This window comes from Nicotiana tabacum, chromosome 13, assembly GCF_000715075.1.
Source record: "Nicotiana tabacum cultivar K326 chromosome 13, ASM71507v2, whole genome shotgun sequence".
Classification (NCBI taxonomy): domain Eukaryota; kingdom Viridiplantae; phylum Streptophyta; class Magnoliopsida; order Solanales; family Solanaceae; genus Nicotiana; species Nicotiana tabacum.
This window is the reverse complement of record NC_134092.1, coordinates 96,741,963-96,757,493: the sequence shown is the minus strand read 5'-3', so window position 1 is coordinate 96,757,493 and position 15,531 is coordinate 96,741,963. Positions and strand designations below refer to the sequence as shown.

General features: G+C 37.7%; 1 protein-coding gene across 3 annotated transcripts in view; it reads left to right on the top strand.

The window, feature by feature from the left end:
* LOC107809447 (protein ILITYHIA-like) overlaps positions 1 to 15,531 on the top strand; it is a 42,449-nt gene that overhangs the window by 13,419 nt on the left and 13,499 nt on the right. For all 3 annotated transcript variants that reach the window (XM_075228206.1, XM_075228205.1, XM_075228204.1), the window contains exons 12-41: positions 896 to 973; positions 1,515 to 1,634; positions 1,720 to 1,779; positions 3,040 to 3,165; positions 3,254 to 3,353; positions 3,453 to 3,631; positions 5,369 to 5,665; positions 5,797 to 5,913; positions 6,001 to 6,102; positions 6,181 to 6,330; positions 7,412 to 7,576; positions 7,669 to 7,845; positions 8,505 to 8,627; positions 8,835 to 8,915; positions 9,010 to 9,126; positions 10,539 to 10,711; positions 11,364 to 11,441; positions 11,586 to 11,733; positions 12,302 to 12,424; positions 12,519 to 12,575; positions 12,664 to 12,774; positions 12,881 to 13,072; positions 13,151 to 13,324; positions 13,991 to 14,101; positions 14,196 to 14,265; positions 14,436 to 14,514; positions 14,722 to 14,824; positions 14,892 to 15,062; positions 15,176 to 15,298; positions 15,384 to 15,497. In XM_075228206.1, coding sequence (XP_075084307.1) covers positions 896 to 973; positions 1,515 to 1,634; positions 1,720 to 1,779; positions 3,040 to 3,165; positions 3,254 to 3,353; positions 3,453 to 3,631; positions 5,369 to 5,665; positions 5,797 to 5,913; positions 6,001 to 6,102; positions 6,181 to 6,330; positions 7,412 to 7,576; positions 7,669 to 7,845; positions 8,505 to 8,627; positions 8,835 to 8,915; positions 9,010 to 9,126; positions 10,539 to 10,711; positions 11,364 to 11,441; positions 11,586 to 11,733; positions 12,302 to 12,424; positions 12,519 to 12,575; positions 12,664 to 12,774; positions 12,881 to 13,072; positions 13,151 to 13,324; positions 13,991 to 14,101; positions 14,196 to 14,265; positions 14,436 to 14,514; positions 14,722 to 14,824; positions 14,892 to 15,062; positions 15,176 to 15,298; positions 15,384 to 15,497 — 3,819 coding nt within the window. The remainder of the gene's footprint in view (positions 1 to 895; positions 974 to 1,514; positions 1,635 to 1,719; positions 1,780 to 3,039; positions 3,166 to 3,253; positions 3,354 to 3,452; positions 3,632 to 5,368; positions 5,666 to 5,796; positions 5,914 to 6,000; positions 6,103 to 6,180; positions 6,331 to 7,411; positions 7,577 to 7,668; positions 7,846 to 8,504; positions 8,628 to 8,834; positions 8,916 to 9,009; positions 9,127 to 10,538; positions 10,712 to 11,363; positions 11,442 to 11,585; positions 11,734 to 12,301; positions 12,425 to 12,518; positions 12,576 to 12,663; positions 12,775 to 12,880; positions 13,073 to 13,150; positions 13,325 to 13,990; positions 14,102 to 14,195; positions 14,266 to 14,435; positions 14,515 to 14,721; positions 14,825 to 14,891; positions 15,063 to 15,175; positions 15,299 to 15,383; positions 15,498 to 15,531) is intronic.

Genomic DNA, 15,531 nt, shown 5'->3' with positions numbered 1-15,531 from the left:
CAATGTCATAAAAATACTCACTGTAACATAAATCTACAATATACTAAACAATATCTAAAACCTGGTCATATCCCTGTTTGTATGAACTTATATGATCCAACTTCCTCTCATCCTCAATCACTGCAAACATTTCCTGACTCGCTGGCTGGATGAGCCCAAAGGATAAAATATTAATATATGGATAGGATTTAATTCATTTACCAATGATGACACAGCTTTCTTAACAATTGTACAAATTCGAGCGCACATACTTTGGTGTGTACTGTGATGAAATTTAGCACTTTGCTCTTAACAGTGATAACAAGTAGGACGATTAAATCCACTAGAATCTCTGATAATCAATTAGGTAATAGTTGTAACAGACAACACTCTTGACTCTATGTTTCTGTAATACTTTTGATGATCATACTTTAGGAGGTTTTAATGCTTTTAGCTAAATATTGCTGAAAAGTATATAAGGTTTGCCATATGTACCACTACAGTTGTATCTTTTCGAAGTTTGTGAAGATTATCCTAACCATCTAAACTGTTTAAAATACAGCTTATCAGGAAAGTTGACGAGAATGGTAACGATTGTGTACTTGAAAGTGTCTTGTCCTTTGAAACATATAGTTAAAAGTTTACTTTTAGCTTTTCTCGTTACCACACATGTTTGTTTGCCACATATAGTTGGAACTTCTTATGAATATAATAAGTGAGGTATTTTACCAGACAATTGTATGAGGGGTTTTTCTTGCATAGTGTTTGGTCTTATCAGGTTTTGTTTATATGAACTTGTTCTTTTTCCCCCTCTTTTGTTGCCTTTAATTTCTAACTTTCCTTCTAGTTGAGAAATTATCTTATGCATATTTCACTTAATCACTTGGCTAAACCTCTTTTGTTTTTGTTTTGTCAGAGGGTGCAAAAATGTTTGCTAAAACATGGTATTGATGTCATTGGTCTTGTCACAACTAATGTGGTTGGCTTGTGCAAGGTGAACTGCAACTTCTTTGCTGTTATTTTCCTTATTTTTGTGGAAGAACATTGTTGTCTTTAGAAAGATCTACATATCATTAAGGAATGCTGAGATGGAAAGTTTTGGAAAACAATATTGTTTATACACAGTTCTGCATCATGTCAAAATCATGCTTACCTCTTTCTCTCCCCTCTTTTATTGCCTGATAACTTCAAATGGAGTTGGACGAGGGGAAGTAAAAGTAGAGGCTATGGGCTGCTTCTCTTACTTGGTAAGGAAGTGAGAGCGAGAGGACGTTAAAGTGTAGGAATATCCAAGCCCTCCATGCCAGTTTTATAATCCTTCTATAACTGGGTGGGAAGGTTGAAGCACTTTTACCTCCTATCAAATGCATCAAACAACTAAAAATAAATCATCAATAATCGCGTAAATGAAGTAAATGAATACTCCCTTTCACATTTCTCTCTCCTTCCTGGAGCCAAACAGAATGTTATTTCAACTGGGAATCATCCCTCATTGACAGACGGTCAGTAACTTATCCCATAATTTTAACTTTCAGGGTTTGTTGGGATCGACGGGTCTGCTGAGTGGTAATCATTTTGAGCAAGAGGCAGCAATAAACTCCTTATCAACTTTGATGTCCATGTTACCTAAAGAAACCTACACGGAGTTTGAGAAGGTTATTTGCATGGTTTTGTTGAAGTTATTGTTTGTCACTTGTTATTGCTTAATCTGGTTATAAATTCTTTAATTCTCCTCGCCAGCACTTCAACAATCTTCCAGACCGTAGCACGCATGATATGTTATCTGAAAATGACATTCAGGTAATATCATTACCTTTCCTGTTGCTAGATTCGATGATGATTGCAACTCATGATCTTTAGAATTTTATGGATGTATCTGATAGTTAACACTCATATGCTTGGATACACCGTATAATGAGTATGTGTGCAATTTAATGCAAGTTACTTGATCTATATTTGGGTATTCTTCATGTCTTATATCTGGCATTTAAGCATGTTCAAGTTAGTACATGTCAATTGTATGAGAGCTTTGGAGAGAGAGAGACAGAGAGGTAGAGACATTATATGGGTCCTCTGAACTTGTGATCTTGTAAATATTTCCCCCCAATTAATGCTGATACTTTTCCACAGCCTGGATCAGCCCTCACTAACTCTCATGATGACAAGCTCTTTTAGTCCCCTCAAGGGGTTTGCTTGCAACTTATTTGCTATATTTTAGTTAATTTTGTGTTTCAGGTTGTAACTTTTTTTCTTTGTTTATACTTTGTTACATGCCTAATCTTCTTATCCTGCCCAACCAATTCAATTAGCTGCAAAGAAACATCTTCTCATTAATCAGATATTGTAGGACTAATAAGCCTGTTGATGCTCTTTCATCTGCAAGTCACAGACTTTTATATAGAATGAAAACAAATTTGCTAATTATTTGTCATAAATGGCTAAGGATATTTTTTTTGGAAACAGTAAAGTCCGATTGTTAAACCATGGTCCTAATCATTTGAATCAGGCCTGTGCAAGAGACACTAAACTTTCTTTTACCCTGTAGATTAAAAGCCTGAGGAATTGCTGCCCATGAAAATATGCTGGTGAAGCATTGACCTCTAACTGACCTGAACTCTTGGCCTTTGGAAAACTTACCTCTGAGATCCTATCAAAGAAGCATATGTTTTGCCTGCTAGATTTTCTAGCAGAGGTTTTAATGCTAACTATTATTATTATAATGCTGACAGCCGAATGTCAGTGGTCATATCTCAGATTCAAATCACTCAACTCTATGGCTCCTCTTTTCCGTCTTTTTTCTTTTTCATTTATCTTGAGTGTTTCGGTGGAGCAGGAGGGGAAGGGGTTGTAAGTTACCAAATTTTCAAATTATTTTTTGAGACACATTATTCTCTCCGATATCGTATAGTGCTATTGTTTTCTTGCTTCCTAATAAGTGTGTTTAAAGTCATTAGCCGTTTATTTGATTTATATCCTATTTTGGCTTTGTTTCACCGGTTCTTTTTATTTTCTTAATAGCTATTTACTGACTAATCTTTTGATTTTGCTTCTTGCATTTAGATTTTTCAAACTCCTGAAGGATTGCTTTCTACTGAACAAGGGGTTTACATTGCTGAATCTGTTGCAACTAAGAACACAAAACAACCAAAAGGCCGTTTTAGGCTTTACGATAATAGTGATGGCCCTGTGAGCATACAATCTATCTTTCCCAGGTCCAGAATTAAATATCCTCTGTATTTACTTCTCTTAAGGAAGAGATTTCTTTTGCATACAGGACCAAATGAATTCTAATCATACTGTAAGGCGTGAGCCCTCTAGCAAAGAGGTTACTGGAGTGGCGAAAAAAGATGGTGGAAAATCATCAAAGAAAGCTGGTACCTTTTTGATATTTTCCGTTTCTGTTGAACTTATTTTAATTATAGTAGATATTTTTGTTAATCATCTATTCCATTGTGATATTTTATTTCTTTTAGATAATAAAGATAAGGGAAAAAGTGCAAAGGAAGAGGCACGGGAGGTGCAGCTAAGGGAGGAAGCATGTATACGTGAAAAGGTCATGGTTGTAAAAGAGAATCTTTCTTCAATGTTGAAAGCTCTGGGAGAAATGGCCATAGCTAATCCTGTTTTCACTCACAGTCAGTTACCTTCCTTGGTTAGTGTGCTCTATGCTCTCCGCTATCCAACATAATATCGTCTGTACATTAAGAAGGTGTCATCTAATATATATTCTACTCAACCAAACCACCCCCATCCATAAAATAAAGGCCTATGTTCCTAAGGAAATATGTAAGAAATATCAGTGAAGTGTGGAAATTTCAACTATTCTCTCCAGTTTGATCACTATAAGTCTGTGACTGTCCAGAGGGGAATATTTGGATTATGACTTTCTGCTGGTCTTATTATTATGGTAAATCATATAGTGAGGAATGAGCATCTTAGAGTATCTTTTCATTGTTCCTATTATGTCGTGCAAAAATGTTGCTACTAAATGGTAACAGTTTGATGCAACTTTCTGTCGGTTAGTTAAAGACGAAAACGGTCAGCAAAAAGGACCACAAGTGGGTCTTTTGAGGAAATCTGTACTACAAGTGCAAGTAGAGCTAAGTTTGGTTTGTCTCTAAAGTTGGATTTTATCATAGCTCTAAGGAGGGTGGATTTTTCTCAGAAAAGCACCAACTCTTTCTTAACCTATTGTGGCATACTTTGAAGTTCAGACTTCAGACATGTTAGATTTTGATGGCCCTCGGTAAAAACATTAATTGTCATATTTCCAGCTGGTGGTTGAACACCTGACCTACCTGATATTGCTCGATTTATTTAATATTAATGAACATATGGGCCAATTAGACAGGTGAAATATTATTCTTGCATTTAAAATATGCAAAAACTGTACATAGTTAAGCTGCATATATCAATCATGCTTGCAAGACAACTTGCAAAAGAGAGGCTACAACTCAGTTAGTTCCATCCATGCTAAAGAGAGATGGAAGTAACTGCGGCATATTCGTACAGTGCAAGGTTAGAGCTAAACTCTGGGATATGCTTCTTAATATGCTAAACTTGAAATGGGCAATGCTATAATCTCAAGAGCTACTATTTTGATGGAATAGAAAAATTACCACCACGAACATAAGGATGTGGAACAAAATCCCTGCATGCATATGCTGGATAATTTGGAAGGAGAGAAACTGGAGTCAGGTGTTCCGAAATAGAGCAACAGCCCATCAGTAAAATCAAGTTGACTGCATAATTTTTATAAAAAGGAACTAATAGAGAACAGAAAAGCTCATAGAGTTCATCCGTGTTGTACAAGACTAGGAAGTTTTCCTTTTGTCCTCATGTAAATATCCACGCGCCCAGAACCTTGCAGACTATGTAGGTTAGTATATAAGGAAGTCCAGTGCAATCTTTTGCTGCAGAGCACTTTCTTGGTGCTGCTTATTAAGCTTTACTTTGCCTGATAAACATCTATATAGTTAAGCTGGAAAATAGATGTTGATTGTTGTACTAGGGGAAGCGAAAATTAGGAACACTAATTTAGCTATGGGGTGTTGAGCCGGATAGTAAACATTTCTTTCATCTTTGTTGAGTTTATCCGACTTCAATTATCGGAATAGCTCATTTGACCCTGTTCTGCCCTGATTCTATTTTGGTAGACTGGTATCTTTGTGTTTTTCGTGAACTTAAGTTAGAGACTTTACCCTAACTAATAGTTATCTTCTGGATTTTTCTGTCTTATCAAAATGATATAATTCCATGTGCCTATAATGCCAATAGAAAAGAAATCTGGGCCGGTGTGTAACTTTTCTAGTGTATCGGAGTTGTACTTTTGAGGGTCATACCCTTGTATGTTGCTGTCTTTAACTCTTTTGTGTGATCTGATCTTTAGGTGAAGTTTACCAATCCTCTTCTACGGTCACCAATAGTTGGTGATGTGGCTTATGGAACGCTGGTGAAGCTTTCAAAGTGTACTGCTGCTCCTCTTTGTAACTGGGCTCTTGAAATTGCAACAGCATTAAGGTTAATTATGTCAGAGGATGTTAATGTCTTATGGGGTCAAATTCCTTCTGCTGGTGAGGAGGTATCAAATGAAAGGCCTGGTCTCTTTGAGCGCGTGACAAATGGCTTATCCGTCTCTTGCAAAACCGGTTCTATCCCTGTGGATTCGTTTACTTTTGTTTTCCCTGTAAGTTTGTGATCTGATCATGTATATCATACTCCGATAACTTTACTTTTCTGGTGGTAATTATTCTTTCCTTGTCATTGACATTCTCTGATATATATATTTTTAATTTTTCCTTTTTGTTGCATGCCTAGATAATGGAGAGAATATTGTTATCTCCCAAGAAGACCAGACTTCATGATGATGTTCTCAAGATAATATTCTTGCATTTGGATCCGATTTTACCCCTACCTAGAGTTCAAATGCTCTCAGTTACGATCATTATAGCTTTTTGTTGTTTATACCTTGATAATCATTCCTGTATCTATTTTTGACGGGTTATCTTGGTGTTTTTATAGGTTCTTTACCATGTCCTGGGGGTTGTTCCTGCTTATCAAGCATCTATTGGACCGGCACTAAATGAGTTATGCCTTGGGCTGCGATCAGCTGAAGTGGCACCTGTATGTGGTGTGGTTATGATTTCTTCTGTGAGTTTCCACATAAGACTTATGATCTCTTGTGTTTCATGCTCTTTGCAGGCTCTATCTGGTGTTTATGCTAAAGATATCCATGTAAGGATGGCTTGCTTAAATGCTGTGAAATGCATTCCTGCTGTGTCTCGTCATTCTGTCCCACAAAGTAGTGAAATTGCCACCTGCATCTGGCTTGCTTTACATGATCCTGAAAAGGTATTACACATTCTTGCAAAAGTTCCTTTTCTAGTGATAATTGCTCTAACTCTAAATTTTCAGTTCCTTAAATATTAATATGATATGTTATTCAGATCTGCACAATGACTCGTAAGCATTTTACTTTGGTCAAGTATAGTTCCCGCACATAGGTTAAGTGTCTATTTTTATTATGGTTGCACTAATGTCTAATATATAGGGGAAGCAATGAACACTGCCATCAAGTACAGTATGTTTTCAAATATCAGTAGTAATAAAAATTCAAGATTTCACGTTAGAAAAGAGTTTAGACTTTTAGTCTAGCTTAACATTCCACATCATTAATGAGCTCCAATATGTGCTTGTCAAGGGCAGGAGGCAACTGGATTTACTTCCTTTCTCTTCTGTTTTCCTGGAAAGCTATTTCGGTTCTCCTTGTGAGTTTCGGATTATTAATTTTATCATTTATTCTTGTGACATAAAACATCCCTTGTCCACCTTTCAAATTGTTTAACAGCTCCCTTATCATTTATCTGGGGGAATATGTGGCAGATATGTTGTCCTTTCTAGTGTCTGATTGAAGGACTTGAAAGTCCAATTTACAAAACATAAACTAGGAAAGCAAAGAAATTAGAAGAGATATGAGTACTCTACGAAACGTTCTCCAACTTGTGTTGCAGTAACAAAAGTGCAAAACCAACATGGAGCTAAATATATTGGGTTCTGTTTTTCATGGTATTGGTCCTATGGTTTGGTTCCTCCCATCTGTCACTTCTTGAGCATTTACCTGACTAACAATATCTTCCTGCCCACATTATACAGTTCCGCACTTCCTGTTAGTTGAAAGTGACAAAAAGCAATGATTTGAACTTAGGTAAATCTTAGGACCTTAATAACTTCGTATCTGAACAGTCTGGTCTTATGATATTTGCTGAATTAGTTAATCAACTATAAGCTTGAGTATCTTAAGTTGGGTTGTCTATGTAGCAGCAATTCAGACATTCATTTCAAATTTTTGGTACTAATTGTTCTGATTCAATATTTTTATTCTCTGTCCAAAATGTTATCGTGACAGTATGAACTTTGCGTGTTCTCTATTCAGTGTGTTGCTGAAGCTGCTGAAGACATCTGGGATCATTACGGATATGACTTAGGGACAGATTACTCAGGCATCTTCAAAGCTCTTTCCCATGTTAATTATAATGTGCGAGTGGCTGCTGCTGAGGCCTTGGCTGCTGCTTTAGATGAAAGTCCAGATACGATACAGGTTTTTTTAGCTTCTATATTCTGTTTACTGGAAATGTATTGAAAGTTCTCACTGACAATTGTGGAAGTTTTTTGGATAAACAATGCTTTCAGGAATGTCTTTCAACTTTATTTTCTTTGTACATCCGTGATGTTGGTTCTGGTGAAGACAACATCGATTTTGGCTGGATAGGCAGACAAGGAATAGCATTGGCTTTACTTTCTGTGGCAGATGTTCTTAGAGCAAAGGACCTTCCTGTTGTTATGACATTCTTAATTTCAAGGGCACTGGTAATAATTTCTTTTTTCTGAATAAAAGGTGTTGTTAGTCATGTCTAAGTTTTAATATATCATACTAGATGATAAAACCTAAGATCTGCAAATTTGCTTTTCGTTAAAGCCTAAGATCTGCATTTTTTCTTTTCATTCTCTCTCTCTCTCTCTCTCTCTCTCTCTCTCTCTCTCTCTCTCTCTCTCTCTCTCTCTCGGTGTGTGTGTGTGTGTGTCTCTCAAAAGATTTCTAGATGATATCACTAACAGGTGCATGGAAGTTTTTACTCTCTCTCTCTCTCGGTGTGTGTGTGTGTCTCTCTCAAAAGATTTCTAGATGATATCACTAACAGGTGCATGGAAGTTTTTATTTACTTTGACGCATGCTGATTTTGGCAATGAAGGTCTTCAAGAGTTTGTCTTGCTATCATGATACTAAACGTGACAACTCTTTTAAAATTGAAATATCCTTGCCGAGATATTTTTTTCTTGGCTTTTAAGGAGCTCCCTCCTTTTATTTAAGGCTTTAAAGCACAGATCACTCATAAGTTTCTGTTTTATGAAATTTCGTGCTTCACTTAGTTTTGTAAACCGTCGAAATAAACTTTTTAGAAATATGTGAAATTTCATAAAAAAGGTTATATCATTTGGGTTTGACTAATGTGGCTTTGGAATCGCAGGCGGATCCTAATGCAGATGTTAGAGGAAGAATGATAAATGCCGGTATAGTTATTATTGACAAACATGGAAGAGACAATGTCTCACTGCTATTCCCTATTTTCGAAAACTACTTGAACAAAAAGGTATGGCATTTTATTTTCCACCATCATCTATTTGGTTTACTGTCTAGAGGTTTTATACCTTTGGGATGGGGTTAAACTATCGGTAGTTGAGTTTTTTGTGTTGACTCCTATTGCCCGTTTGTGGATGTTAAAAGCTAGTTATAGTCTTTTAATATATATCATATGTTAAAATATCGTACAATGCCCAACTAATTGTTGATTGGGCAGGCTTCAGATGAGGAGAAATATGATCTGGTCCGTGAAGGTGTAGTAATATTTACCGGAGCTTTGGCAAAGCATTTGGCCAAGGTAACTGATCTTCCCTCTTATAAACTTGGTCCTTTGTAAAGAATGGTGACGTCTTAAGATTCTAGTTCCTTATACCATGTCTATTTTGGAACAGGATGACCCTAAGGTTCACGCAGTTGTGGAGAAGTTGCTGGATGTACTCAACACTCCTTCTGAAGCTGTTCAGCGAGCTGTCGCTACCTGCCTTTCTCCACTTATGCAAGCAAAGCAGGTTAGTTAAGCATCTTCTAGAAAAGCTTCTGTATACCATTTAACTGGAACGAGCTCGAATGATTGCCACATTTCAAGACTGTAATTCTTGAACAATCTGCAGTTATTAAACTCCCATTTAACTGTAACGAGCGCGAATGATTGCCACATTTCAAGACTGTAATTCTTGAACAAATCTGCAGTTATTAAACTCCTGTTATTGCAGTAAAAGGTGTTTTCTTTTGTTTGCTGCCAGGCTACATAGACTTTATGTAACATACATGTGTCAAAAGGATATGATTTGGCTTGGTTACTTTGTCTAAATCCTACATAATACGCCAACTTGCTAAAATTTAGATGTGCCCTACCAATTAAAAAGAAGACCCGTGCCTGTACCCATTCCATGTCCACGTCCATGTCCATGTCCATATTTAAGTCCACATAAAATAGGTTTACTGTGTGGAATGATATATCATATATTCTTGTGAATTGTGCTAACTTTACTTCTCTCCTCTAGAAGGGTCTTACTTTTTAGCAAAGCAAGTAAAAAGAACCATCGTGACAGTATTTAGAACCATCTGTTTCTTCCTACTTTGCATGAATCTTGCAGTCAAGCCTTTCAGTTTTATGGCGAGTAAAATCCAATATATTAAGCTATCTTGAATTTTGGTTCCTTTTTCCTTCAGGCTATCAGTGTTCTGAGGTGGTAACTGGAGACTTATTTGGTTAACTACAGACCTATTCTCATGTATTTACCATGCCAATTCTGATAGTTCCTTGAGATTTTCTGAAGGACTTCTTGTCTCACTTAGCTTTTAAATTTGTTTGTATTTTGTAATTCAAAATTTCAAATTCCTGGAAGGGATTTTGTTCTTTTCAACCTTAACATCTATTTAAAAGGATGAAAAGTAACAGTGGGGAGGAAAGTGGTATATGATCCCCACTTTCTCTTCCAATCTAGTTCGGGAAGCATTCTCTCTACTTCTTGTTCTGTACTGCGTAAAGTCAGGGAAATATGAATTATTAATTTTAGTGACCTGACAAGAGGGGTTGCTCTAGTGGTGAGCACCCTCCACTTCCAACCAAGAGATTGTGAGTTCGAGTCACCCCAAGAGCAAGGTGGGGAGTTCTTGGAGGGAGGAAGCCGAGAGTCTATCGGAAACAGCCTCTCTACCCCAGGGTAGGGGTAAGGTCTGCGTACACACTACCCTCCCCAGACCCCACTAGTGGGATTATACTGGGTTGTTGTTGTTGTTGTTGTTGTACTCAGTCACAGTTTACTTGTTTATTTTATCTCAGTCTCTATTGTTCATTATTGATGCATCAGTCGTCTCTCTTTCTTTCTGCTGTCCAAACAAAACCTTTTGATAGTTTTTACCTTATTTGCAAGCTGAAACTGGATTCTCTTTTTGCCCATCTCTTCTCTTGCACCAGGAGGATGCACCATCTCTGGTTTCTAGGCTTTTGAATCAGCTAATGAAGAGTGACAAATACGGAGAACGCCGGGGTGCAGCATTTGGACTTGCAGGGGTGGTTAAGGGATTTGGAATAGCTTGCCTGAAGAAATATGGCATTGTAAAAGCTTTACATGAAGGTCTTGCTGACAGGTTAGTCTTCTGGCATGTCTTAATCGCTCTAAAAGCTGAGGTTGAGTTATGGTTTTCAACTCAAGGGACTTTCTGTCCTTTTCCAAGGATGCGATGAAGTGTCATGAATAACAACTCAGATGAGACATCAAATAATGGAATTAGCGAGAAGAACTAATTCTTCTAATTACCTTTATCTTTGTGTGCTAGACATTGTTGATGCGAAATCTCAAGGTTACGATCGCTTGACATATACCATTTTGTATCAACGGTGATTATGTCTTTGTGGTCCAAGGATGTGTGGTGTTAAAATAGATAAACGTTTTCTTGGCTTAATTTGTGAATTAATTTTCCAAGTTGGTACCTGCCCGCAACCAAAAAAAGGGGAAACGTGACTTTGTTATCTTTCAGCTTGCCTTCTCTTTTCGTTATAGGTTTAAAGTTTGAGCTCGGCACTTAATTTCGGATTGACGTGTAGTTGATTGTTTTCTTTTATAATACGGAATTTTAGGATTATTTCTTGACTGGCAGTTTAGCTAGCAATAGTTGACATTGACATTGTTTCACTGATATCGCTTTGTTACGAGGTTGCTGATTTCATTATATTTCAGTAACTGCACCTCTGCATATGAAAGTTTCTCCTTCCAGGATCTGAATCGATTTTTATTTGCAGGAATTCAGCTAAGAGTCGTGAAGGTGCACTGCTTGCATTTGAATGCTTCTGTGAGAAGCTTGGGAAGTTGTTTGAACCGTATGTCTGCATGCCCATCAGTTTATATTTCTTTTCTCCGTAACATGATACAAGTGAAATGCTTATCCTCGTATGTAATTTGAACTTGGATGTGGATATGGAATAATCAATTTTGATTCACTTGTCTCCCTGTTTTACCTTCAGGTATGTAATTCAAATGTTACCTTTCCTCTTGGTTTCATTCTCTGATCAAGTTGTCGCGGTGCGTGATGCTGCTGAATGTGCTGCTCGGGCAATGATGTCTCAGCTTAGTGCTCAAGGAGTGAAACTAATTCTTCCATCACTTTTACAGGTTCTTAATTTAACTTTTCCCCTTTACCTCGGCTCACTGCAACCGACGCTATCTGTAATATATTGGTCGAGCGATGTGGTTAACTGGATGATGGAGTAATCTTGCAGAATGTAATTTATGCACACACTTAGAGTGTACTCTTATGAATGCATGCTCAAAATTCTTTTTCAATGTACATCTATTCCTACATGTTTTTGTAGTTTGTTGAGACTCTTAGAAATAGGAAAAATTATAGGTTTTGAGACTGCTCTTTGATGACGAGAAATTGTTGTACACCGGGCTACGTTGGTTAACCTTGAGGACTGTTTAGCTGTGTAGGAATAGAGAAACTGTAGCTGTAATGCATGCTTGCTCTTTGATTTTTGAAGAACAAGTCTAACATGTCATGAATGCTTATATTGTGGGTTTGTACTACCTCTTGGCATCCGTATATTTCATCTGAATTGACAGATTGGATCCTCAGTTCCTTTGTTGATAAACCTACAATGTGTTTAGGATTCACAAAACTCATTTATTAGTTAGCCTTCATCACATGAGACCTATGTTTACTATTACTTTTCTGTGTCAGGGCCTTGAAGATAAAGCTTGGAGAACCAAGCAGAGTAGTGTACAACTTCTTGGTGCCATGGCGTACTGTGCTCCACAGCAATTGTCACAATGTCTCCCTAAGATTGTGCCCAAGTTAACTGAGGTTTGTTCTTCTGCATGCAAACGTAGTACTTACTGTCTCTGACTACAGGGCCATACTGGTCTCAGTTTCATACTGCTCTGGTAATACTGTACAGGTGCTTACTGACACTCATCCCAAGGTTCAATCAGCTGGACAGACAGCCCTTCAACAGGTTAAACAATCTCACGATCAAGTTTCTCTTACTTCTTAGTTCTACTTCTTGCTATTTATTGTTTAGTTATGTCTTTTGTTGAATATAGGTTGGGAGTGTTATAAAGAACCCTGAGATATCTGCACTTGTCCCTACTCTTCTAATGGGTCTTACAGATCCCAATGAGTATACAAAATACTCCCTTGATATTCTCCTCCAGGTAAATGCGTTTTCTGATAACTCTGGTTTCCATGTACTTTTTTTGATAGGTAATCTGGTTTCCATGTACTTCCTGATAAGCTAATTTCTTATTCCAATACTTGCAGACAACCTTTGTGAATTCAATTGATGCTCCTTCTCTCGCTCTGCTTGTACCAATTGTACACCGTGGGCTTCGCGAAAGGAGTGCTGAAACCAAGAAGAAAGCTGCACAAATTGCTGGAAATATGTGTTCATTAGTGACAGAACCTAAGGACATGATACCATACATTGGACTACTGCTACCTGAAGTTAAAAAGGTACTTCTGGAAATAATTGGAGTAACACGTTATGATGAGCCCAAAAGTTGACTCGATTTTCTTTACATATGATTTCAGGTACTTGTGGATCCAATTCCTGAAGTTCGATCTGTTGCTGCAAGAGCCATTGGTTCTCTTATACGGGGGATGGGAGAAGAGAATTTCCCAGACCTGGTGCCTTGGTTGTTAGATACATTGAAGTCTGATGGAAGCAATGTTGAGCGTTCTGGGGCTGCACAAGGACTAAGTGAGGTATAGTTATCTCATTCGGTGTTACTTGGTTACAGTCTCTCTCTCTCTCTCTCTCTCTCTCTCTCTCTCTCTCTCTCTCTTGTTATAAGGAGTTGAAAACCTCCCTTTGCTGAGGATTTTCATTTCTAGAAGAAGCTGTCAGTGGGGGGCCCCAATCTCAAGCTTTTTCACTTAAAATAAATTTTGGATCTTAATTCTAAGTTAGCATTAACATGGTCTCTTACCTGTGCTTTTTGATCAAGAGGTAACTATAATAGATCTTTTTTGGACTTCAAAAAAATTTCTTCTTCCATGTTGGCAAGATTAAGGTTTTATGCTGTGTGCACACTTTGCTCGTCTTGTTTTGGTTTAGTATGGTGGTTTTAACTCTAAAATAAGTTAGTGACATTGTTTGCATAAACAAGTTGAAATGGTTTTTGAGCATCTTTATCTTATTGGCTCTTCTTTCTCTTTCAAACTTGGTTGTCGTGAAGAGCAAGGACCAAGAAAAAATAATTGACAAGTACGGAAAAGCCTGTGCTTTTTGGGTGCAACATCAAGGAGTTTTGGGGGTAGTGGTGGGTGGGTGGGTCGGAGCCAGTAATACAGAACGGAGAGACTGCTTTTGATCTGCTTAGGGTTCTCGTTTTCACATTCAACCTACAAGTGTTTTCTCCTCTTTCCCAGGTATTGGCCGCATTAGGAATAGAGTACTTTGAGAATATACTTCCTGAGATCATAAGAAATTGTTCTCATCAAAAGGCATCAGTTCGTGATGGGCACTTGGCGCTCTTTAGGGTAAGCACTTACATTTTTTGAAGTTTGTGTTTAGAAAGACGGATAACTTCTTCTTCTGTAAATTTTCTCATATGAATTATTTGGCTGCTTGTAGTATCTGCCAAGATCTTTAGGCATCCAATTCCAGAACTATTTGCAGCAAGTTCTGCCAGCGATCTTAGATGGTAATTTATCTCTCTTTCTCCTCCCTTTTTCCATCCATATACACAAACACATGCAGTCACACAGAGATAAACAAAAAATTAGCATTCAGTTGAAGTATTAGTTTAGTGGGCGTCTTTTATGTTTACTTGCGTGGAGACATTCCTTGAATTAACATTACTTTCTACAATAGGGTTGGCCGATGAGAATGAATCTGTGCGTGAGGCAGCACTCAGCGCCGGCCATGTTCTGGTGGAGCATTACGCAACCACGTATGCGTTTGTCATCTTCCACATCTAGTTTTAAGCTGTCTCCCGAGTTTACTTTGGAGTCCCGTACCATAACCATATATTTGGATATACACAATGAAAGAGGCTATGATGAAGTGAAAAATCATGCTGTTATAGTTAAAGTATGAATGATAATTGATCTGCTGACTATTTGCTACTCTCTGCTCTTCTTTTGTTCTATAAATTTAGATCTTTGCCTCTGCTTCTTCCTGCTGTGGAAGAAGGTATTTTCAATGATAACTGGCGTATCAGGCAGAGTTCTGTAGAGTTGCTGGGTGACCTTTTGTTCAAGGTAAGCATTGCACTTTAGCATCATATTATATAAGAAGCAGGTTTGTTAATGTTATATTTTCTTCTAGGTTGCTGGAACATCTGGAAAAGCACATCTTGAGGGCGGGAGTGATGATGAGGGTGCCAGTACTGAGGCTCAAGGACGGGCTATTATTGAGGTACTTGGAAGGGAAAAACGCAATGAAGTCCTTGCTGCATTGTATATGGTCCGAACCGATGTCAGCATAACCGTGCGGCAGGTAGTATTTGTTTCATATACTATGCGATGCTTCAATTATGGTGGTCGACTTGTTTTGAGATGCTAATTATAGTAATTAATGAACTTTAACCACTTTGTATTTTTATTTTTCAGGCTGCTTTGCATGTATGGAAGACCATTGTTGCAAATACCCCGAAAACATTGAAGGAGATAATGCCTGTACTGATGAGCACATTGATAAGTTCTCTAGCATCTTCATCCTCTGAAAGGAGACAGGTGTGCTGGTACTCTTGTTCATAGTGAACAAGAATGTAAAACATTTGTTCTGGAAATAAGAAATCATTGGTCTAAAAATTTGCAGGCTTCTGGACGAGCATTGGGTGAGCTTGTTAGGAAGCTTGGTGAAAGAGTCCTTCCTTCGATTATCCCAATATTATCACAGGGTCTAAAAGATCCTAATCCAAGTAGAAGACAAGTGAGTACTTTACCTCCTCCACATGCTTCCAGGT